General features: G+C 60.3%; 1 protein-coding gene across 2 annotated transcripts in view; it reads right to left on the bottom strand.

The window, feature by feature from the left end:
* The window catches only part of SEPTIN9 (septin 9), a 129,365-nt gene that overhangs the window by 54,592 nt on the left and 49,447 nt on the right, over positions 1-25,326 (bottom strand). For both annotated transcript variants that reach the window (XM_032429450.1, XM_032429449.1), the window contains exon 2: positions 16,395-17,036. In XM_032429450.1, the coding sequence (XP_032285341.1) occupies positions 16,395-17,036 (642 nt within the window). The remainder of the gene's footprint in view (positions 1-16,394; positions 17,037-25,326) is intronic.

Here is a 25,326-nt window from a genome sequence, read left to right as displayed (position 1 = left end):
GGGGGGGATGAGTGTCCCAAGGACAAGGGGTGCCCACGGGAGGTTTGAGACGCAAAGTGACCTGAACCGTTCAGAAAAATCACTGAGGACCGACAGGATCGCGGTGTCGAGCCTCACGCACATTACACGTGGGAAGGCGTAGGAGCCTTGCGGGACGGGGACGGCAGGGGGCGGCGTGGGGTGGACAGTCACTTCCAGACGGGGCCACTGCCTGGGATCTGCTTTGCAGACAGCTGTGTGTTGCAGAGGACTCCCACTCTCTCAGGCCCAGGCAGCTCAGTGGGTGAACAGGGTGCTGTTTCCTGACTGGGAGGCCTGGGGCCTGGGCTCAGAAGGAAATGGCGGATTGTGCTGGAGAGTGCTGGGCTGCGAGGTGTACCCTCCCCACCCCGAACCCTCCGCTCAGCCTAATTCACTGTTCTGGGTCACCTGTGTGAACGCAGACCTTAACTTCTTGGAGGTGAACGCCCCAGCACGGCACATAACCATCACGGCCCACCTCCTCCTCCTGCAGATAAGGACCCACGTGCAGGGAGGCCTGGCTCTGTCCAGGATCACGTGGCCAGTGGCCAGCAGAGCTGGGCTCACCCCGCAACTTCTGGCTCCAAGCCAGACAGACAGCCTCGCTCCTCACACAGACCGCAAGTGCACGTATAAATGTCTACCGGGCGGATGGGGGGCGGCGGGTGGACAGATGGACGGGTGGGTAACTGACAGGGATATCCTGTGCAGAGCTGGGTGACGCTGAGTGACCCCCAGCTGGGAGTCGAGCCCGCTCCTGTGCAGAGTGGGCGCTGGGCCAAAGTGAGCTCTGACTCAATTCCCGGGGAGTGGGGCCCCCTCCCTGCAGGCCGTTCCTGGCACCCTGCCCGCCCCCAGAGCAGCGCCGACCGGCACCACGTGACCCAGCCTGGGAAGACGGTCCCAGATGTGGGAGGTCGTGCCGACTGGGGACTGGGGACCGAGTGTGCAGGACAACGAGCTGCAGAGGAAGGCGGGCCAGCAGCCTCCGGAAGCCTCCAGGCTTCGCAGGCCGGACTCCCAGGGTCTGCCGCTGTGGGGGCCGCTCCTGCCGGGGGCGGACAGCCCGACCCGTACCTGTGGGCTCCAGAGGTCCAGGAGGGGAGATGTGGCCTCGGCCCCGGGGTGGCTGCCCACCGGGAGGGAGGCTCTGGCTGCAGCCCCTTCCTCTCCTGGCCCCAGTTTAGCTGTGGGGACACTGCGCTGGGGCTGGCCGTCCCTGGAAGGGACCTCGGCACAGCTGGTTAACCAGAGGCTGGCGAAATGGCAGAGAAACCAGGCACGGAGTTAGAGACCCGCTGGGGCTCTGGCGTCCAACAGCCCCGCGTTCAAACTCAAAGCCGGCACCTGCCACTTCCAGCTGTGTGGCCGGGCTAAGTTTTTCAACCTCTCTGCGCCCTGGTGCCTTCTCCACAACACTAACAGTCGGGAAGTGCTTGCGAAAGTTGCTGCACAGATACATCCCATGAAGCAGCTGAAACTGGGAGTCCAGCACTTGGAGCGGTCACCGTGATTAATGGAATCTTAATAAAGGCTAGGAGGAGAATGACAGCCTCCCCACTGTGTCCCTAAAATGGAAACAACTCTGCTCTCAGAACAGCAGAGAGCCAGCCAGGGGCAGGCTCCCAGGTCTGGCTTCCAGCCGCAATCCCCGTGCCGAACACCCCCCCCCCCACCCCAGCCCCCGCTCAGTCGTGGGCAGGCCCCACCCTCCAGAGTAGCTCATGGCTGGCACCTGCTTCCAAAGCACATGTCGGGACTTTCCAGATCTTTCCTCCCCTCACTCTGACCTTCCCCTACTCAGTTAACCCCCCTCCCCCCCACTTTCTTACTCACTCTCTCCTTTCAGGCCTGTTCAAAAACAAACGATCCAGGCCAAGTGTGTCAGCTGGCTCCCTGGAAAAGTTTCTCTGCAGCAGGAACATGCGGCCACCGCAGGGGCAGTGGCGCTGGGAAGGATTACTCACCGCAGAGCCACGATCTCTTGGGGCGCGGGGTCACTGGGCAATGACCCAGGCCAGCCTGGCCCCCCACTCCCCGATGAGGAACTAGCCAGGGGCCGCATCTCTCCAGTCTCCTGGGCAAGAGCCTTTGCCCCCACACGGTCACATGGTCCCAGACACTGCATCCAGGGGTCTCCCCGGGTGGGCCACCGAGCACTGTGTGGACGACATGCTCAGAGGGGCTACAGCTCCTCACATTCACCCACCGCCTGGTCCAGAGGCAGGTGCAATCTCAGAGCCCACCACTCTCACCTGGGGCCGACCCTGGAGCCGAGTGCTGACCAAGACCCCAGAGAACTGGAAGGTATGGGAAGGCAGTTCATAGCAGCATTCAGTAAGCTCCCTCCCTCCCCAAGGGCCCTGGGTCCAAAGGGCTGGGTTTGGGCCTAGGAAGCTGCATTTCAGATTCAGAACTATCCAGAGACTGGAAGAAACAACTCAGGCCCAGGAGACTCGTGGAGACTCCTCACGAGCATCAGCCTCCCCATGGCCATGTGTGGCCAGAAGCCTACTCCCTGGGGGGTGGGGACAGATGGTTTTCCAGGGTTCCCCAGCACCCCCGGCCCCCTGCTCTCACCCCAGCTTCCCCGCCCCACCTCACATCCCCAGGCAGAACTCTGGGGGCCAGCTTCCAAAGCCCAGAGACCAGAAATGAGGGGACCCAAGGACGGAAGCTCCCCTCCCCATCCCTGGGGCCATGCTGACCGGCAGGCCTCCCAGAAAGCCATGTGGCCTCGCTACTGTCCTGGCCGCCCTGCCTGGCCCCAGGGCGGGGCGCTGACAGGAGTGCAGACCCGCGTTTCTGCTGGCTTCCCCACCTGACACTCTCTCTGACATCCCGAGGGGCTGAGCCGCGGTGTGCAGGGAACACGGCCCCTGTGCTGTTGCAGGTAACACCCGTCCGGAGCTGAGCCCGGTGCCCGCACGCAGCTGGGCCTCTGAAAAAAGCATGGAAGCTGCCAATCCCGGAGAGTGTGACCCACCACCCCAACCTTCACCCTGGGGCGGTCAGGAAAGCTCCGTCCTCACCCACGTCGGCGCCTTGCTCAGCCCCATCAGGAGGATGGAGAACTTCTCCAAGCTCCAGGAAAACCGATACCCCGGGCAAGCCTGTGGAAGCCATCACTGCCCAGGGTGGCATGCTCTGGGGCCTGTGGGGACCTGCTCCAAGGCCTGGGCGCAAAGTTGGCAGGTGGGAGGCTGGCTTGCCAGCGCACAGTCTCCTGCGGGTCTTGGGGCCAGCCGGGGTTTTAACTCAGCCCCTCCCCAACCAAGAAGGCACAGCCCCACCTGCACCCAGCCAAAACATCTCCCTCGGCTCTGCCTGCAGCCCTCGGGCCCGTGAGGAGGGGGGAGCAGACAGACAGAATGGGAGCAGGGGGGAGGGGCAAGGCCTGGGATGGGCGGGGCTGCAGGGGCGGGGCGGGGCTGCACTGAGCTGGGGGGCCCGGCCGGAGTGGTGGCGGGCAGCCACGCGGGGCTCCCTGCAGCTGTGATCCAAGGGCGAGAAATGGGACTTCCAATCTGTTCCCACTCAAGCCCCCGACAAGTGGTATCTTATTTCAAAACCCAAGGCAGCTAAGGGGCTGGAAGAAAAGGGGGAATACCAGAGTCTCTCCTTTCTAAATGGGGTTTTCTTTCATCATCTCATGGCGCCTGGCGAAAGAAAGAAGCAAGCAGAGGGTGCCAGCCCGGGCTCCTCCTCGGCATCCCAGCCAAAGCTTCGGGGCAGGAACCCAGCTTCACGCACTGGCCGGGTCCCCAGGCAGCCCCACCCCCACCGCCGCTGCCGGCCGCCCAGACCAGCTGGGCAGCCAGGCTCCCCCAGGATTCAAATCCAGACCATTAGCAGCTGCCGGGCCTCAGGCAAGAGGCTGGTGGCTCTCGGACTTGATTTTCTAATCTAGAAAATGGAGTAATGAGAGCAACTATGGCCGGAAGCTAGCCTTACGGTGCTGGAATTGTTAGGTTACTATCAGCGGCTCCCAGCTGAGATAAGGATTTCGCTAATTGCCGTGACCGGGATCTAGACCTGGAAGGACCAGGAGAGTCTTCCAATTCCGAGTCCCATCCAGTCCCATCCGGAAAGGGAGGTGCTTGTGCCAGATGAAGAGCCTCCGGGGAAGGGAAGAGGGAAGGAAAAGCGAGGGAGGAGGGGCAGGGATGTGCCAGAGGGAGAGGGAAAGGGGAGGACCCTTCCAGGACGACGCATGTGACCATGTGACAGGAACACTGCTCGGATTGCCCCCCGCCCCCCCAAAGACTCCTCTGGATACGAGGCCGAACATTCCCAGAACTTCTGAGTCCAAAGAGAATCATCCATCACTGGAGCCAAGTGTCTCACGGGCTTGCAGACCGGGGTGGGGGGTGCAGCCCGGCTTCTGTTTAACATGCGGGCAGGCACCAAGGCCAGGGGGGCTGGGGACCCACACCGCCCACAGAGAGCAGAGCGCGATACCTGCCAAGAACAGGCACGCACAATAAGCAAGGATTTGGGCAGAGACAAACTTGCTGCTAAATTAAATCTCAGGGAATTCGGCTTCTAACTCGCTGGGCTGGGCTGCCTCCCCAGAACAGAACGTCCACTTCCAGAGCAAGCCAGGTAAACCACAGGCAACGGGTCTGGATTCGAGGTATGCCCCCGCCACGCCCCCTCCCGTGCGTGCTCCAGCCTGGTTCACAAGGTTGCCGGGCAGCCTAACCCACTGCTTAGTCCTCCCCAGAGACAAAGAAGCGGCCAAGGCCCCCTGGGCAGCCACAGAAGAGGGTGGGGCCCAGGCACCAGGCTTCTCTCCTGCCCAGGGCACAGATGCAAGGATCCGCCCTCCTCCTCCACCCCAGCCTCCCCAGCCACGCCCCACCCCAGAAACCCACCGCACCCGGTCCGGCCACACCCAGCCTGAACTCACCTGGTGCGGGTGTCAGGACGGGGGCCTGAAATCCAGGCAGCAGTGGAGGGTCAGTGGCTTTGGGGCCTTGTTTTAGGAGGTGCCTCAACCCTCAGTAACCTGAGCCCCTGTGACAGGGGCCTGCTGCCTCACCATGCCGTCCTTCCTATCAGGGACCAGATATGCATTAGTCAGCAGGCGGGCGGGCAGGGAGCCACAGACCTAAGGAAGGCCCGAGGTTCGACCAGAATTAAGGCGGGGGCGGGGATCACCCTGAGGATGAAAACAGAGCCCCCCCTTCTCCCTCTTGGGCTGGGATACTGGACCGTGCAGAGAAGCAGACACTGTCCCCCGGACAGGGATCACACCATGACTCAGGCATGCTCTGGGGTCACCAGTGACGAGTGGTGACCGTGGGTGTCACCTCCCCTCTAGCTCAGTTCCCGGTTGATAACAGGCTCCCCACCAGCTCCCGTCCCCGTGCACAAGAGGGAGCCGACACCCCAAATTCTGCCGGACCCACTTTAGGGGAGGAACAGAGGGAAAAACCACTGTAGCCCAAGCCCTTCTGTTCAAACGGCAGGCTCCTCCCGCCCTCCGGGGGCCCCACGGGGTCTCCTGTTCCTGCCTGACCAGAAGGGAGGCAAGGCCTGAAGTCCCAGTGCGGACAGAGGAAGTGGTTCTGGAGACAGTGCCTGAGACGGCAGCTTCCGGGCTGGACCCTGGAGCCCAGGGAATAGGAACTGAGGGGCTCAGAAGCAGGGAGGGGCTGCCCCCGCCAGGGACCGCACAGTCCGCCCTCCCGCCTCCTAGCGGTGGTCTCTAGGGGTAACTGTGAGCCCCTGCAGAGGGGGCCTCGCCTCGGCCCACACACACCCCAGGGCAGTCCAGCACGGGACGCAGGGCCCACAGGTCTCAAATGATGGCAGGGCTGCCTGGAAAGCGAATGTGCTGTTTTCCAGCTCAAGATGCCCCCCCAGGAGGTGCTTCTGGCAAAGCATCTGGAGACTTCGCTAGGGCAGTGAGGGAAGCGGGAGGCTCAGCTGCATCCGTGAGGGCCTTGGATGGCAGAGCCAAGGCCAGCGGCCAAAGGAGGCCAGGTGGGGAGGCCCTTGTGGGCGAGCCCGCTGCCTCCCACCGTCAGCAGCAGAGGGGTGGGCCCAGGCCCGAGCTCTGCACCTGCGGAACTCCCAGAGGAGTGAGGCTATTCCATCACCACCGCTGTCTACCCCTGGGCAGGCCATCCTCTCTGGGAACTCAGTCCGGCCCGTGAGGCCGACCAAAAGGCCTGTGAGGCGTCGTGGGGGCTCCAAAACCTGTGGTCTCGCCGGTGCAGCACGTTATCTTCCTTAACCTTCACGGCCAACACCTGAGCACCTGGGCAGCAGGTGCTCTCTCATGGGCAGCCCACCCAAACCCCACCAGGAAGGCTGGGCTCCTTGGACCCGGGAATCGGAGGATTTGAGACTGAGAGGAGATACTTTGGAGTAGAGAATAAAGCCTGGGGACACACCTAAAAAAGCCCCTAAATGAAAATGAATATATACACACATTTTAAAGGAGTACATTCATAATAGGCAAGAGGTGTTAACAGCCCAAATGGCCGGGAGCTGATGAGCGGATACACAAAATGTACTCGAGCCACACTCGGCTATGGAAAGCAATGATGGGTGCCGCCGCGTGGATGAACCTTGAAGACATCACACAGAGTGAAAGAAGCCAGTCGACGAAGACCACGTACTGTATGGTCCTATCTCTTTTCTTTTCTTTCTTTTTTTTTTTTTTAAGGAGGCTCCACGCTGGGAGTGGAGCCCAATGCAGGGCTCAAACTCACGACCCTGAGATCAAGACCTGAGCTGAGATCAAGAGTCAGATGCTAAACTGACTGAGCCACCCAGGCGCCCCTGGTCCTATTTCTAAGCAAGGTTCTGAATAGGCAGATCTAGAAAGACCCGTCACCACTTAGGGCTGGAGGAAATGGTGGGGGGAAAGGGGGACAACGGCTAAAGAGTACGGGGAGTCTGTCTGAAGTGATGGAAATAATCTAAAACTGGACGTGGTGAGCACCACTCTGCGGGTGTGCCCTTCCGAGGAGCGCACTGCGTGGTCTGTAAAGTGTATCTCAATAAAGCTGCTTTGAAAGAAATAAGCAAAGCGCCTCCCGCCCAGAAAGAGGAAAGAACAGAGAACAGCAGAGTGCAGCAGGCCCAGGGAAGGTAAGGATTACTCCCGGGAAATGTTGCATTTGTACACACCCAGCCCCCCAACACACACGTGCCTCGATCTACACAATCGTGTGTCCTGGTTTGTGGTGTAAAATGTGTCTCTTACCGGGAGCTGCAGCCCAGCAAAGTTTGAAAGGCACTCCCTGGGCAACACCAAACTCATGATTCCTGGAACACAGGCCCTTCACCTGCCTGGACCACTCTGTCCCCTCTGAGACCCGGGTCCCCCAGCACCGCCACCAAGAGGGTTCTGCCGGCAGGGTGGGAGGCACTCTCCCCGGGGTGCTGTGTCCCTCCGGACTGGTCCCTCTCAGGACCCTTGTCACGCTGCACTGCTCATGTGCCGCAGGGAGCATCCCCAGACAGCGGCCACATCCAGTGTGTCTCTGCACGTGGCCCTGGGCGGACGGCGCCTGGCCCAGGGCAGTGGCCGAGGTTCCCGGGGCGATGATGCCACATTACCACCTCTGAACCGTCCACGGGGTTTTAAATGGCTTAATGGATGATCTTCTGGAAAAACCCTCGTTAAGGTTTTTAAAGTTATGAGGACCCCTCCGAAAGTATCAGGCGCATATGATTTCACTAGTGAATTCTCTAAAAGTTGTAACACGAAGAAGACTGTGTTGCTGTTTACAATGTTCCAGGACACAGAGGAAGAAAGAAACACATCCAAATTACTTTTGCAAAGCCAGTGGGACTCTGACACCAAAACTGATAAAAATAGCACGCATGTGGGGTACGTGGGTGGCTCAGCCGGTTAAGCATCTGCCTTTGGCTCAGGTCATGATCCTGGGGTCTTGGGATGGAGTCCTGCGTCAGGCTCCCTGCTCAGTGGAGAATCTGCTTCTCCCCCTCCCCCCGCTCATGCTCTCCCTCTCTCTTGCTCACTCTCTCTCTCAAATAAAATCTTAAAAAAAAAAAAAAGCACGCACACGCCCACCCCACACACAGCGGACCAGGCTCACGTGTGTATATCCATGCAAAACTGTATGTCCCCACCTTGCTCTTTAAACCTGAATAAATTCCAATAGATTAATGACGGCAGTACGTAAAAAGACGAAACCGTAAGTGCTAGAAGAAAACCTGGAGGGCATGTTTCCTATAATCCTGGAATGCTGGAAGCCTCTAAGCAGGGCATGGATCCCAACAGAGGAAGAAAAAAAAAGAATGCACTTGACAACCTTTGGGTTAAAAACCTCTGTTTGGAAGAACACACTATAAATAGAATCGAAAGTCAACAACTGGGAAGAAGCACTTGTAGCAGCTACAACAAAGATGCACAAGGTGACAATTTCTTAAGAAGAAAATGTCAACGCTACAAGGATGAACAGCCCAACCCGGGTAAAGAAGGGCAGGAAGTAGCCACTCACAGAGAACCCAGGGCACTTGGCCTGTAAACATAGGAGATACTCCCCTTCACACCCAGAAAGACGGAGGAAATAAAGCCCCAGTCCCATAGCTTTCCAGCCCCGCTGCCCCAGGCCAGGGCCCAGGACCGCTGGGCTGCGAGCACCAAAATTTGGTGTAACCGCTTAGAGGCCAGTTTGGCAACATGGATCAACATTTTAAATGCACCTGTCCCATGGTGCAGAAATCCCACTACTGAAGTTGGGCAGGCCCATGCACACGAATATAAATGCAAGCATGCTCATCGAAGCCTTGCGCATCACGGTGAACAGCGGAGCAGGGAAGGTAGGACCAGAGGGACCTGCTGGGCACAAAGACAGCACCAGGATAATGGAGAAATAAGAAGCCAGTTGCAGGAGTCTGATTTCACTTGATATCTACGCAAAGACTTCTCTCCACGGGCACTGAAGGACGGTCCACAAGTGCAAACCCAGAAGGACACACAACGCACCCAGCCGTTAACAACAGGCTGCCCTGGGGAAGGAGGAGGGGGAGGGTGTCCAGAAAGACAGACTTCCTTTCCACAGTTCCTGGGATCATTATTTCTTCTCTTCCAACACTGGCCACGCACTGCTCTTTGGGATGAGACGAGAAAAGCTAACTGGGGGTCCAGAGCGGACAAGCCTGAGGAGGGAGGGGCACCGTGTGAGGAGCAACCAAGCCCGTCCTCGAAGGGCTAAGGCCTTCGGTTTTCGTTCACGTGCTTGTTCCGCCAAAGCCTTCCGGTGCCGGGCCCGCGCTGGCCGGCTTTGCCCCACACCGCGTTCGTTCTGCCGATGCTGTGCTGGAGGAATCGTGCCCACCGCACGACGAGCCGCCAGCCGCCGGGGCAGCAGTGACCGGGCGTGCACGGGGCAGACGTGGGAGCCCGGGCGGCCCAACGATGAAGCCCATGCCCGCCAGCCGCGCCCCCACATGCGAGTGGGCAAGGCCTCCCAGGTGACCCCTGCCTCTTCACATTCTATGCTTTGACATCGAAACCTCTGGGGGTCCTTCTAGAAGGAGGGAGATGGCAGCGGAGGGAACGGGGAGGGGAGACTGAGCATGGGCGCTCCATGCCCCCCTCTTCAAAAAGGCACGTCCCCTTTTATGCCTGTCCCACTGCTCAGGGAACTGGAAGCTCAGGCCTGGGCACAAGCTGCGTCTGCTCACGAGCGACATCCCGGAGCTCCAGGTGCCCCTGGGATTCCCGGGGGGCACCTGTGACGCCCACGGAAAGCCCCAGGTCAGGGAAAGCCGACCCGGAGAGAGGAAGTCACATCGTGCCCAGAGAAGAGCCTCTGGGCCCGCTCCCCGCCCCCCCACCCCCACGACTCTGGGGCAGGCCACCACAGGTCCACGTTTGGCCACGGCAGGCCACTGTGAACAAGTGGCGTCCTCCAGGCCAACCGTCAGAACCCGGAGTCTGGCCAGGGCTGCCCACCCTCAGGGCACCGGGTGGGGGTCCGAGCGCACTCCTCCAACACTGAACGTGTCCTCTGTCGGGCCGCACAGAGCGTGGCTGTCCGGCACGGGCACTCCCCCCGACGGCGGCCCCGCTGTGCGGACCCTGGCTCCCAGCGGCCGTCCCGGGCCCGGGAGGCTGCACATGCAGATGCAGCTCCTCTTCGGACAGCTGCTCCAGCTTCCCGGAACGAGCATGCGGGAGGCCTCAGCCAGCGCCACGCGTCTGGGAGCCCGGGTTCCATCCTGGGGCCAGGCCGGGTGGTCAGGGCCACAGCCCCCAGGCAGGGAAGCGCGGGGACCCGCCTCCAGCGCCTGCCTCCCTGCCCTGCCCTCCCCGCAGCTGTGCCTGGCTCTGTGTAAGGCATTCTGCAGCTGCTGGGGCTGCGTTCCCTGCACGGGCTCTCGTTCCTTCTCCCGCCCTGGGCTGCGCTGGGCAGACAGCCGGCCGGGCCGGCCAGGGGAGGCGGGTCCTTTTTCCCGGGCCCCAGAGCCAAGTTCTGTCCTTCCTGCCCCCTATTCTGCCTCACCTCGAAGGACACACCCCTGGTCCTGGCACTGTCCTCCTGCACCCCTGTGCATGGGGACTTCCTGCCTCAGACACAGAGGGGAAGTGTGCTCGTTCCTACCAGGGGAAGGAGAAAGAGACCCAATCCCGAAAAGCAAGTGGGTGCCTGGATGCTCTCTAGGGCCGGGTCAGGAACACGGGAGGAGCTCAGAGCAGAGGGGTCTTCCAGGTAAGGCAGCTTGGTGGGAACGTCCCTGCTGAAGGCATGGCCTTGTCCTGCCACAAGAGAAACATTTAGAGGCGCCTGGGTGGCTCAGTCGGTTTAACGGCTGACTCTGGATTTCAGCTCAGGTCAGGATCCCAAGGTCCTGAGATCGAGCCCCACATCGGGCTCCCTGGTCAGCGGGGAGTCTGCTTCTCCCTCTGCCTTCCCATCCCCTGTGGGCACACATGTGTGCACGCACTCTCTCTCTCTCTCAAATAAATAAACCTTTAAAAAAAAGAAAGAAAGAAACTAAAAGAAACATTTAGCCCCACACAGAAGGAAATTCTGCAGGCCAAGGGCCCAGGGCATGGTGAGGTGCAAGCCCACAGCTCTGCTTGCTTTATCACACACAAACGAGTCCCTCAACATTTATCAAGCTCCTGCTGTATGCCAGGTGCTGGATGAAATGCCACCAGGGAGTTCATGGCCCAGTGTCAGGCCCAGAGTGGACCCTAGTCAGTGGGGTGTCCTGTTAACACGGTGTGGGGGGAGTCTAGGGAGGCTTTGCACAGCCTGGGCCTTTCCTCCCTAATCCAGTGGTCACCCTCTCCCCCACCTCCCCGCTCCGGGCCTGGCACATTCCTACCCACTGGCTGACCCCTCCTCCCCCTTCACACTCAGTACACACCTGTCTTTGCCTGAAGCCTCCTCTGCCCAGCCTCCTCCATTCCTGGGTCTCTGCTGGGGGTCCCATGAGCCCCGTGCTTCTAGCCCCCGCTGTCCCCCACAGAGCTGACACCGTCTCTGTTCTGTCCCAGCCCCTAACGCAGGCTTGGTGCAGCAGGAACCCAGGTCCACCCAGAAGGCAGGCAGGCACCCCCGGTGTGCACAACGCCATGCCCACCGCCAGAAGCCTGGGGACCTGATGGCCACCTGCCTCAATGCTCCACCCAGAGCCAAGAACATTTCCAGATGTTTTTAGTCAGAGGGAAACCCTACCGAGACACTTGGTGAGTCTGCCCCACCCCAATTCCACACCCACCATCAGCAGCCACACCTGTCACCACTGTGGAACAGGGTTCTGGCCCTAATGCCTCAGGACAGGAGCCCCAACCAGTCCCTTATGGGACAGATCAAGAAACTGAGGCTGGGGGGCGGGCAAAGGGATGGCTCACAACCAGCTGGCCCATGGGGCAGAACCAGGCCCCGGGCAAGAACACAGCGGGAGCCGGTCCAGGGCCCTTCGATCCCCACCCAGCCCAGTCAGCCCCAGCCTCCCCCAAGGCTCCCAGTTAGCATCCGGCGACAGCAAAGCAGCAGCCCGGAGACTGAGCAGCCTGTGCCCGCCTTATAAGGCAGTCTCGGGGGAAACTTGGCTGGTGTCAGCCATGGACCAGAGGTGGGTGGTTCCCGAGGGGGAGCCGAGCCAGTAGCTCACTGCACAGACACGGTTCTGGGTCCTGTGGCCCAGCCCCACCCAGAGCCACTCATGCAGGGGCAGGGGAAAAGCAGGGACCTAGGCGAGGGGACAAGGCCGTACTCACCCAGAGCCTGAGAGAAGCAGGGATGACCGAAGGGTGACAAGGAGGGTCAGGGGTCAGGGCCTGGGACCAGCAGCCTCAGAAACACAGACCCCAATGCGCCAGAATGGAGCAGGTCAGACCTGCGGGTTATTGGTTGACCAGGAAAGGATCTGCTTGGTCCCTGCAAGGTCCCATGGGGTCCCTGGGGTCCTGATGTCTGAAAGGGCCACAAAAAGCCATCTCACCCCTCCAACATTGTTTTATTGAGCACCTACTACATCTATGTCACTCAGCCAGTAAAACAAACAAACAAAAACAAAAAAACCTTGAAGGAAACAGACAACAGCCTTACCCTCAAATAACCCAGAACCTAGTAGGGCATGGAGGGAATTCTGAAAAATACAGAGCAAATGCTCAGAGTGGATATTGCTGGATTACAGGTGAACCTTAGATTCTAACTTCTAGATTTTCTAAATCTGAAAAGAAAAGGTACGCTGAGAAGCTATTTTTACATTAGAAGTCTAGCAGAGGAAAAAAGTTTCATGCAACACAAATAATTAACATTGTAAGCCACACACAAGATATCATAGACCAGAAAAAATGCAAAAAGGCACAGGAGTCAAAGGAAGTGAGACTACCTCTGACTCTAGTAGGAGGGCTTCATGGAAGAGGTGCCATTTGAGCTGGGCTGTGAAGGATGCACAGAAGTTGAAAAAGCAGCAATGTGAAAAGGAAGAAGGTCAGGGGCTAGGGGTCAGGAGGTCAGGGCAGGAGGTGAGGAAAGGTGACCTGTGAAGGCCGTGACAGGACCAGAGCAGGAGGAGCCTGGGGAGCAGGGAGGTTTGAGCTGGACAAGAGAGGGAACCGACTGTGGAGGGCCCCATGGACAGCGGGCCAGGGAAGGCCCGGGGCTGGTGGGGATTTCGTCAGTGCTGTGCTGTAGGAAGCTCCATCTGGGAGCAACTCGGCCATGGTCCCTGGAGACCCTGTCCTGCACCTGAAGCCACAGTCCAGAAGGCAGAGGGCACGGAGCTCCCTCCCTCCCTGATCCTTCACCCCTGTGGTGCCAGCTGGCCTCGGGTGCCAGGGACGGCGTGCCCACAGGGGGCAGTCGGAGCAAGGCCTGCAGGGTGGGGGGCTTCTGGGAGGGGGCGGAAGGGGATGGGAGTGCCAGTCAGGTGGGAAAGATGGATGGGAAGCCAGGTTGACGGGCAATCGGATCTGTGTCTGGATGGACTGGACGGGATATGACCAGAGGAGAGGGAGGGGCAGGGGAGCAGACAGAGCCTCGGAGCAGGGGACCCCCAGAAGCCATTGCAACGGATTCCAGGACCACACATCCACTGGAAAGGCCCTGCCTGCCACCGAGCTTGCCCAGGACTCCAAGAATGGACATCCAAGGCCGAGACGGTCAGGGCCAAGTTCTCCAGCCCACAGTGGGCCCTGCTTCCTCCTCCTCACCCAACCTCTCACACCCTGCATTACTCCCAGGCCCCAGGACCGGAGTCACCCGCAGTGCTGCCCAAAGGGAACAGAATCCTCCCCAACGGAGCCATCCAAGCCCCCACTTCCTCCAGCCCTCCCCCTCCCCCAGCATTCCTCCCTTTGCAGCCGCCTATCTAACTACATCTGTCCAGCCTGAAGGTTCTCAACCTGTGAGCACCGGTCTCAGAGAGCCCCTTCCCCACCCAGCTGATGAGACACGGGAGGTCCCGGCACACACACCCCCCTCCCCAGCTGACACTCCGAGGCAGGACGACAGCCTGGCCCATGAGCTGGACCCCCACCTGCTGGACCCACTGGCTGCTCTCTGAGGGGCACCGGGGTCTGGGCTGCTGATCGCAGGGCTCTGGCACTGGGCTTGGACATTTAAACTCCCTTCCACGGAGAAAGTCTGCGGTTCCCTCTGAGCTCCAGGCTCCGGGGCACCTTGGGAATGCTGCCTCAGCTCCCCTTCTTCGCCTGGGTAAATCCTACTTTCTCCAAGGCTGGCTCAAGCAGCTTGGGCTCCGGGAAGACCCCCACAGCCCCCTCGATGGCTCCTGGCTGCTCTTTAGTGGCTGTTCTCCTGAGGCAGAGCCAGCCTGACTGGCCCCAGCAGCCCTGGCGCCCAGCACAGCCTCTGGGCTAAGTGGAGCCCTGAGGCTGTGCCCTGCCCGCCCTGATGACCCAGGGCAGTACCACCCTGGGCGGACCCCCCCGCCCATCCCCCAGAGCCAGGACCGCCTCCTCACTCAACCACCACGAGCTGCCATCAAGATCTGGACGTGGACGGGCCTGGTGATGACCATGTCCCCAACCGGGATATGACCAGAGGAGAGGGAGGGGGTCGTATCTGGTGGCAAAGGCCCTGGACCAACAGAAGACCACTCCCCACACACTGGGCATGCCTTTGTGCCAACACCACAGTATCTGAGTGGGTGGGCGTGGCTCTGCAGGGTCAAGTTTGGGGAGATGGGAGGGTGGGCTGAGGCCCAGCACTGCAGCCAATGCAGAGTCTTGGCCCCCACCCCCATCCCCAGCTGCTCGGTCAAACGAAGGGAGCTGCTCCCACCGAAGCGTGAGGAGCGCTGGCCCCCATCCAACACCCCACCCCGTCTGACGTCGAAAGCCGCCCTAGTCCCTAAGCCCACGGACCATGGGAAAACTTGTGTTCAAAAAGGAAAACCAAGAAAAACTGAAAGCAGGGTACGGACGGGCTATCCATGCACCCATGCTCACAGTGGCCAAGGAGCCGTAGCCTGGGGTCCGTCCGCGGACTCTGGCGTAAGTGAGCATGAGCCGAGTCTGTGCTGAAGGAGGAAGTCGTGGGGCGGGGGGCAAGCAAAATGGGGTCTGTCTGCACAACAGAATATTACTCAGCTGTAAAAAGTAAGGAAATGCCGACACAGGCTACACCACAGATGGACCGTGAGGACACGGCGCTCGGTGAAGTCGGCCAGACACGGAAGGATGAACACTGTCGGATCCCACGTCTGGGAGGTTCACGGGGACAGAGGGTAGACGGGGGGCGGGGACGCCAGGGGCTGGCAGAGGGGGACAGGGAGTTAGTGCTCGGTGGGGACACAGTTTCGGTTTGGGAAGGTTCTGGAGACAGAGGGTGGAGTTGGCTGCACGACAGCGTGAGTGTGCTCAATGCCACTGAGCCTCATACTTCACGACGGTTCAAGTGGTCAATTCATGGTATGCGTATTTTACCAAAATTAATAATAGTAATAATTTAAAAGGTAAATCAAAAACCTAGAATGTTTTGTTTATCCAACCCAAAGAATACTTACTGAGCATTTACTGCGTCCAAATCCTGCACTTGGAAAAGGTTTACAGCCCCACCGGTCCCTGATCACCGTGTCCCATGGCCAGATGTTCCCAAGCGGGCCCCGGTTAGCTCCCCACAGGAGCACAACTCCGAGTTTGGGCCCTCGGAGCACAGCACCCAAGCCCCTGGCTTCCCTCCCTCACCGGAAGAGCATCCCAAACGGAGCTGTGTGCAGGTATCATGGGGTTCCCCGGCCCAAGGACCCTTTCCTAGTTGCCCCGAGAATTGGGGCACACAGAGATTAGGCATTCTTGTTTCCCTTGCCTCCAGCCACGACCCTCCCTCCCTGAGGAAGAGTTGAAGGAAGATCCTCCAGGACAAAACCTCAGGAGGGCACGAACCCCCTCCTCCCACCCGAGGCCTCTGCCTCCGGCAGGTACTTACAGGGCAGCCCACAATCCCTCCTGAGCAGGAACCTGCCTCCCCGTGGCCCGGCAACCAGCAGCACATGGGAGCCGGTCCTTGGATCCCAAACCACGTCCCAACATGAGCCTGTTGCCTCCTCATTCCCCAGACTTCCAGACCCCTGCCGTTCGGGGCTCTGATAGCAGAAGCTCTACACCACAGTGCATTCTGACCAGTAAAGGGGGCCCCTCGAAACCCAAAGACTCTGTCCAAAGCCCAATGCAAGCCAAGCTTGCTGCTGCCTCCTAGTCCATCCCCAATGGAAAGAAAGGGCTGCCAGTCCCCCTCACCAGCCTTGGGACCCCTGCCTTGGTGTATTCTTGGCCTCTCCGGAATCGCGTCGCCACCCACCTGCTACCCACCCCCTCCCCCCCATATCCAGACTCCAGGGCAAAGCCAGCTCCCCATCCCCGAGCACCACAGCACGGAGGACTCGCTTTTGCTACTCACCCTCTTGGCTCTTGGGTGGGGCCTCGACCACGGGGTGCTGGGGCTTGGGCTCCAGCCTGTTCTGCAGCTGAGACATCAAGGTGTGTTCTGAATTCTCCAGGGTCTGGGGTGGGATGGGGGAGGCGGGCACCTCGGCTGGCTTGGGCACCTGGATCTCGACCCTCTTGGGGGCTGCGTCTGCAGTGGGAGCTGTGGGCCCCTCGGGGATCTTGGAGGCAGGGGTCTCCATCCTCCGGTGGGTCGACTCCTGGGGCTTGACTATGGTGATCTCCGTCCTCCGAGGGGTGGGCTCTGGCGTCTTGTGGCCCAGCGCCTCGGCTCGCTTGAGCCCGAAGCGAGACGGCCCAGCGGTGCTGGCGTTCTCCACCTGCTTGGACGAGATGTCGATGGAGATCTCCGTGCGCCGGGACACAGGCTCAGCCTTGGGCCCCGAGAGCTCGACCCTCCGCAGGGCAGCCTTGGGGGATCGCTGGCTGAGGGAGTCTACATGGCGGGCTGCGGGCTCGGAGTTCTTCACGCCCAGGTCCTGGAACTTCTGGGTGGAGCTGGCCACAGTGGCCCGGAGCACAGGGGTCTGGACCCTCCGGTGCGGGGTGGAGTTGGGCGTCTCGGCCTCTTCGACCTCAAAAGATCTTTTCAAGGCTGGAAAACAGGGGGGGGGGGGTGGGATGTGAGGAGCGGACGGTTCAGGAACGCGCTGCTGAGGGAGCCGGCATGGGTGCTGCCTTGAGGGGCCCGGGGGACTCCTGCACCCTCCACCTCTTGGGAAGAAAGGGGACAGCCCCACTCTCCTAGGGGACTCCAGCACCAGCGATCGCACACACACTGGGAGAGAGAGCGAGAAGGCTGGAGCTCGGAGGACACCAGCTCTCTGTCCCCCATGGCCACGGCGTGGATGTGGCAGCCACGTTTTCTATAAAGATGTTGTGGCTCAAGCGGAGCTTTGATTTCTTCCTTGGCAGCCTTCCTTTAACCCTCCTCACCTCCGCCCAGCGCAGACACCACACACCGCGGGCAGCAGCAACTGGGCAGGGTGGGGCGGGAGGCGTCCCCAGTCACACCAGCCTCAACCACAGTCTGTCAGAATCAGGACGGCAATGATGTCGTCGTGACAACCGACATCAACCACCAACACGGCCGCTGGGCCTACCGCGTATGTTCACTCCTCACGCGACCCAATGCTGCAAATACCGGTTAACCCCTGGTACGGACGGGGAAACTGAGGCCCTGGTGCTTAAGCAACGTGCCCAACAGCGTGGAGACAGAGTGGCAGGGCCAGAAGATGCACCTGTCCAGTGGCAAGGCCCAAGATTCTGACCGCTTGGCTGTCCTGTTTCAGGCAGCAGAACAGAGCCCTGGCGCAGCAACTCTCTCGGTCCGCACCCTCAGCTGCATCTGCCTCCGTGCTTTGCTACCTGCCCTAGCCGGACCTGGACCCCTGTGGGACGCTGGCCACCTGATTCCCACCCCGCAGCCCAGCGCTTCCGCCCGGCCGCCCGCTACCTCCGCAAGGACCTGCTCCCTCCGAGGCCAGGGGACAGTGCCTGGGAAGCTGCCGGCCATCCCCACAGTCCCTGCGGCCACGCTCCCAACAAGAACCAGCTGCTCCCGCCATAAAGACCAGAGCAGAAAGGGCCCACGTGGCAGGAACATTCACCAGCTCCTTCCTGGCCAGGCCCCCAGCAGGCCCTCGGCGGCCCAGAGTGCCTCTCCCACCCCTCGCCTCACCTCGCCAACCCAGCCCCCCTCCCCGAGCCCAGGATTTCCTAGGACCCTGCCAGTTCCCCCCCCCAGGCCCCCAGCTGGCCCCGGCCCCAACAATAGCAATCTGGGGCCATTCTCACTCAGCACCACCCCCCAACCCTGAGTTTTCCCTCCCCCAAATTCCAGCACAGTCTTGTCTCTTCCCAGTGGACGGTGCTTCCTCCAGAGATCAGGGCCTGGGGGGCGGCTGAGTGGGTGGGTGGCCAGAGAAGCATGTGCTCGTAAGCACTGGGAGAGTGAGGAAGCAAAGGAGGCCCTCACCCCTGACGTCTGGCTGCCTGATCTACCGGCTCCCCAGACGTGGCACGGCAGCAGCACCCCTCTGAGCCCTGGGCACGTCTCCTCAGGGCACAAAGGGCACAAAATCCTGAGTTGCAAAGCTCAGCCATCCCAGAGGCCCTGCAGGGACAGAAATGTCCCTGGTCAGGGGGACCTAGCATGTCACTGAGCACCCTGTCTCGGGGATCCACCAGCTGCCCAGCTCTGCTGCTGCCTGGCAGGCCCGTATGCCCAGTGCGGCCAGAGCTTCAGACTTGGCAGAAGAATCTGGAAATCTGCACTTTTTTATGTGCTATCTCCTGATCTGTATATGCTGGCGCAGAGGAAAATAACCCCTCTTAAAACACGGAGCAGTCAAACAGAATCCCATCCACAGGCTGCAATTGGCCTGGGGGCCCAGCGTGTGACCTCTGGTGGATAACGTGGCCAAGGGCGGTGGGTGGGGTCCGGTGCCGAGTGGCAGGGATGTGTCCAAGCAGGGATGCCAGCACTTCTCCCCTGGGGCCTAGCCCCTAAGAGAACCACAGAGTGCAAACCGCTCATTCCAAAGAAGGCTGAGGTGACAAAGGACAGGGCCAGGGTGCATTAAACTGGCCAGAAAGTCCTGAGCCGAACACCTGGAACCGTGACCTCACAGGGTTCCCCGGGACCTCGAGGCATCTGGTCTACCCCCGGCCTCGCGAGCACTGTCCAAACTGCCCCCGGAATGGTGGTTCCTGTCTGTGAGCTCCCCAGAGGTGGGGTCCACACCCCACCCACCTCGGCACAGGCATTTCCAGGTGTCCCTGGGGTTAATCCATGGGGCCGAGTTGGAGAACAGAAATCAGGGGGGTAGGCCTTTGCCCACGTTCACCCCAGAATGAGACAACCTCCGCTCCGGGAGTACCGGCGAGGCCCGTGACCCCATTTGGAGAACCCCCTCCCTGGGAAGCCCATTTGGAGGCCTTAACCACCGGCCCACGAGTTAGAACCGTACACCAAAGCAAAGCCTGGTCCCTGACTCAGGCACCGACGGTCACAGGGTGGCTATGAATTCGAACCCAACCCGCACACAGATCACTGTTGAGCCGGGTTGGCAACCCTCCTCCCTCAGCAATCTCCACAGACGCACGCGCCCGTCCCCACCCGCCGCCCTCTCCTCTCGCTGCTTTGAGCCCCGTCGAAGCACACGCCATCCCTGGCCCTACATGACCTGGGAGCTCCTCGTCCCACTACACCATCGACCAAGGTGTTCACCCTCGGGCTTCAGGCACCGCCCCATCCCGGGTTACTCCTAGGCTCCAAGAGAACAGGAGCAGTTCCCACCCTCAGGGTGGTGACTGTCAGCAAGCCGGCTGCGTTGTTAGGGTTGTTCTGGAGAATTTACACCATCCCCCCAAAAACTTGATTCCAAGTCCCCTCCAAGGCCAGGCTCGCTGTCGCCTCCTGCCCTAGCCCAACACATTCATACGTCTCCCTCCCATGGCATCCAGGCCATGTCATGACTATGGTGATTAGCTTTGGGGTGGGGGAGTGGGTTTGGGGTCCCTGGAAACATCCTCTCATTTGTAACTCCACGAGCCACCTCTTTGTCCCTTCATGGGCCTCAGGTGCTGCTTCTACACGAGCTGAAGGTGGGAGCAGGTCACAGGTTTGTACCTTGGGCACAGAGCCCCGGGGGAAGCCCCTAGACAAGGGGCCTCGGGAGCAGAGAGGCACCGGGTCTTCACCGCCTTTTCAGCTTGAGAAGCTCCACCTTCCTCTACGGTTCTGTAATGAGTTGAATCGTGTCCCCCAAAAGATATGTCCCAGTCCCGACCCCCAGAACCTGTGAAGGTGACCTTACTTGGGACGATAAGGTAAGGATTCAAGATGACACCATCCTGAATTTAGGAGGGGCTCTAAATCCTATAAGTGTTCTTATACAGGAGAGAAGAGGGGGATTTGAGGCACAAACTCAGGCCCTGTGAGACCAGCAGAGACCGCAGTGATGCAGCCCCAAGCCAAGGGACGCCTGGGGCCACCAAGAAGCTGGGAGAAGCAGGAAGGATTCTTTCCTCATGCTTTTGGAAAGAGTATGACCCTACTACACCTTGACTTTGGACTTCAGGCCTCCAGAACTGTGAGAATAAACTTCCGTGGTTTGAGCCCCACAGTCTGTGGTAACTTCTTACGGCAGCCCCAAGAAGTGACCACAGCGACCGCTGGAGGGGTGAGACCTCTGCGCTGCAGGCCTGTCTGGGCTCTCCGGCCGGTGCCGCCACGCTGCCCTGCTCCCCAGCCCCTCTCCAGGGACCCAGGAGAAAAAGCCACCTCCTTTTCCTCTCCTGGAATCCACAAAACCCCAGATGGTAGGAGCAGTCGTCGGGAGTGACCCTGCTCTAGATTTACACCAGGAAATTTGGTGATGAAACAAGATCATTTTTTAAGGCAGGCTTCGCAAGGGACGCCCTATACAAAGCTGCCTCCCCACGGAGGATGTCGTGACACGAGCAGCACCCAGCTGGGAAAAATTAGCAGACTGTCCTGAAGCTTCCCCCCTCAGAATCCTAAAAACACACCCTGGGTCCCAGGCACACACACACAGCCCCCGTCCTTGGAAGCCCCCTCCACCAGCTCCGGGGGGAAGGTGGGTGTGACCTCCCCCGGTGGCAGGCACCCCTCCCCTTCCCTGCAAGGGCAGAACCTGCCAAAGGGTGTCCACAAGTGGCCACGGAAGCCAACAAGAGTGCTCATGAGCTGGTCATTTTGCAGATTTGAGACCCTATGTGACCATATGTCCGATCTGATGCCTGGGCAGAAAAGCGGCCTCTCACTGGACCCGTGGGGAGCCGTGGGGAGCAGCACGGAGCTGCCTCTTCTGTCTGCAAGATGTCATTGAGTCAGAGGGCACGAAAGACATCCGCAGCTGGACAGGACAAACCAGACTGCCTCGGAGCCTCAGACAGGTACGGGGCCATCATCGGGGAAGAAGAGATCCTGCCATCCATCCCCATGGGGCAGGAGGTGCCCCGGCTCTGCTTACATGGTTCCCAAAACAAGACTGCCCCCATTCCCCCTCCTCTGTATTCAAGTCCCCCCAAAGCCTCAAACCTCACCTGCTCCCAAAAGCCCTCCCTAACGGGCACCGGGAGTCTAGAGATGGTGGTCCGTGCACCTTGGCCTGCTGCTGGGAATTTACCCCCAGGCAATAATCCGAAGCAGAGGATTTATGTATGGGGACGTTTGCATCAGCGTTAAAATAGCAAACGCTGGAAACAATCCGGGTTTACATAGATTTTCTAAACCCATATGCCGAAGTCCTGCACCGTCATCAAAATCACGGTTTTGAAGATGAGAAATGTTGAGAATATTGAGTAAAAATAGCACGATACAAGATGCGTGCAAAGATCCGACTGCGTCTCACACGCACATGTGCGGTGCGTGCGCACGCTCGCGGAGGACGCGGTCTCTGGATGGAGTTCAGGTGGGTGGTTTGCTCCATCAGGCTCTCCCGCCTCTTCCCAGCACGTCCGCACCAAGTGTGGGCCGCTTTCCACTTTCAGGGAATAAAACCATCAACGCTCTTTTTTAAAAAACAGCCCTTGCTGCGAACAGGGGAGGCTGTGGATAATCACACGCTGGCCCAGCCCCACTCCTCCTGCCCCAAAGCCTGGCCCTCCGCAGCCCACTAACCACCTCTGGGCCCTCTCCAGATGCACGTCCGTCCGTGCCGTGGGGGTCAAAGCAGGAGCAGCAGGATCTGGGCCTGTTTAAGGAGGAATGCGTGGCGCACAAGGGGCCATTGTGAAGGCCCCTGCTCAGACCACAGGCTGCAGCGAAGCTCTCCGGCTTCCGGGCGCACAGAGCGGCCGGTCTGGGGAGGGGGCACCGGGGCTAGCCACAGAGCCCTGCTCCAATGGGGGGCCGAATGTCATGCAAGGAATGTTAGAGACCAAGGTCAAAACAAACCCAAGCACAACTCCTGGGGGACGGAGCGCCGGGGACACTGCCGATCGTGGGGTCCTATTCTGGCCTCAGGCCCCAAGAACACCTGCCCCGGCCAAGCAGAGCCTCTTCCAGGTAGTGGCAGAGCAGGTTCTGTCCGTGAAAGGGTGGCCACCCAGGAGCCAGGGTCGCGGCCCAGGGCACCAGGCAGGGAGTATTGCCCTCCTCCCCACCCTGAGCCCGAAGGGCAAGGCCACAGGGAAACGCCACCCCGGAGGTGACTGCTCGGCCGTCAGGATGCACAGGGCTAGCCATGAGGCCCTGGTTCTCCTCCCGTGGGGGCTGGGCCCTGACACAGGCCCCTGGCTCTGGGTCAAGAACTCCAGCGGGGCCTTGGTGGGGACAGAGCGTGGTCTCGTAGTGGCGGACAGGAGCTGGGGGCTGGGGCCACGAGAAGCTTCACCGAGTACAGCAGGGAAACGGGGCAGACAGAACAGGGGTAAGTCATGGAAGCGACAAATCTTCCAAAGGAAAAGAACCCCAGGCCACAAAAGCAGGACTCATTCCAACTAAAGAATGAATTACCTACGGAAAGAGGGGCCCGGCAAGGGCAACTCCAGGTGGGGGGGGTGGGGGTGGGCAGGGCAGAGGGCCAGGGTGCTCTGGAGGGGCTGACAGTCGCGGCACCGTGTGGGGCGGACGGCGCTCACCGGACTGCGCTCCTCAGTCAGGGCCGTGGGGAGAAGCTCGAACCGGGAGTGACTCGACCTCAGTCGTCATCACTGAGTCTCTGTCCTACTGTGGCATTGACAGGATGACACGATGGTGCCTGTGACCCAATTATCACTGTTGTTCACGTGTGCACCTGTGGGTGGGTGTGCACGCAGGCGTGTGTGGTCACCCCAGGCGTGGCCAAGGTTGCACGGGCCTTACCGATGTCCCTGACACCCACGGGCAGCCTCTGCTGGTGCCCAAGCCTGGGAGGCAGCAGCCTTTAGGCTGTAAATGGAGGGTAAATACCCCAGCTGTCCCCCCTTGGGACAACTCTGGGGTGCACGGTGCAGGGTCCCCCGGCATTCCCAGTGGGCCCCAGCTGCCCACCTGCCTAACATGCTCGGTGCTGCACCCTCCAGACCATGCCCGTCCCGGCCTCCTCCACTGGGGGAGTACCTGGGATCACCCCCCCTTGGATCCCTGTCTCAGGAGCTGCCTCCAGGGGCTCGGTGGAGGGGAGATGGCTAAGGGGGCAGGGGGGAAGGGGAGAGAGGTGTGTCCTCAGGAAGCAAAACAGTCCAAAAGGAAAAGCTTAAAAACAGACCCTGGATGAGTGGGGCCTGCCCTGGGGAGCCAAAGGCCACAAACAGCTCAGGCGCCACCAGGCAGCTGGGCCTTAGATTTCACACAGAGAACCACGTCTAACAACAAGCAAGAGGCCAAGTCCAAACAAAGGAAGAGCGGACGGATGGAGAGCAGGGCACCCATGGGTCTAAACCCTCCGCCCGGCCCCTCTCCCTCTGCCTCCCCAAGGCGAGGCCTGGCTGGGCTGCAGGGCCAGACACAGCCTGAGAGCCACATCCCATGCCAGCCCCACGCTGCTCCCACTCTGGCTCGGGTCTGGGGGCCAGCAGGGTGGCTAAGGCCTACGGGCTGCCCTGGGCTGGCGTGCACGTGTGACCAGCTGAAGGCGGCCTGGGGAGCATGGGCAGCATGCACGTGGCCCCTCTCCCTGGCCCTGGGACCACCAGCAGGCCTGCATTTCAACACCAGGCACGATCTTACCAAGGGTCCAGCCTGGGCCCCCTGGACAGAGGGACTGGCTGACCCCCATGAGCCCCGAGGGGACAGGGACAGCCAACAGCATCCCTGAGAACTCTGGATTCCCCAGCAGGTCTCTGCACCCAGGGGAGGCCAGGCAGCCCCAGGCAAAGCATGTGAGGTGCCCCCGCCCCGCCTTGATTTATTTGGATGACTGTCTTTCGCTTTGCGTGTGAGGAGGCACTCCACCCTCCCCCCACCAGTACCCTGGGCCTCGGGGACACAAGCATTCCGGGGTCCTTCCTGTTCCTCACAGCCTCCACCAAGGCCTGGCTCCCTGCTCTGGAATGGCAATGTGAGAAAGTGCAGGCTGGGTTTCCCAGATGGGGCCAAGAGCAACAAACAAGCCCCCTCCCTCCCTTCCCAAGGCCGAGCGGGCTGCCGCTCACGGCAGGGGGCCCTCCACACAGCCTCCATGGCACCCGGCCCTTCCCAGGCCATGACATTTCCAGGCACAAAAAGAATACAAAAGCCAGGAGTGGAGCACCAGCGACCCCCAACCCATACACATGCACGTGCGTGTGCGCGCGCGCGCGCACACACACACACACACACACACACACGAGACCCCCTCGGCTATGAGCGGGGGAGCCCAGTGGCAGCTAGGGTCAAAAGCAGCCCCCAGACCCCAGACCTTCTCTTATTCCCCAAACTCCCTGGAACAGGCTCTCTGACAACCTGGCAGGCAAGCAAGGACACAGACGGAACCAGCCCTCCCCAGCCTCGCTACACAGTCCAGTCCCCCCAGGATGGGACGGGAGGTCCTACTTGATTCCTTTACAATGGCTTCCAGATTCTTCTATGTGACCTACAGAAGACTGGTCGAATGGTAGCCCCCAACATAGGTCCAAGTCCTAATTCCCAAAACGTTTGAAAGGGACCTTGCTTGGGAAAAGGGTCTTTGCAGAAGTAATTGAGGATCTAGAGATGAGATCATCCTGGATAAGGGTGGGCCCTACATCCGATGGCAGATGTCCTCCTAAGATACAGAAAACGAGAAGAAGGCCACGTGACGGGGGGCAGGGACTGGAGGGATGGGTCTACAAGCCAAGGACTATCACTGAAGCTGGGACGGATGCCTGGGACAGACGCTCCCTCCGAGCACCCAGCAGGAACCAACCCCTGCCCACACCTTGACTTCGGACTGTGGGTTCCAGAAGAGGGACAG

The sequence above is a fragment of the Phoca vitulina genome, unplaced genomic scaffold (genome assembly GCF_004348235.1).
Source record: "Phoca vitulina isolate PV1807 unplaced genomic scaffold, GSC_HSeal_1.0 scaffold41, whole genome shotgun sequence".
Classification (NCBI taxonomy): Eukaryota; Metazoa; Chordata; class Mammalia; order Carnivora; family Phocidae; genus Phoca; species Phoca vitulina.
Note: the sequence above shows the minus strand (reverse complement) of the source record. Positions and strands in the feature narration are given on the sequence as shown.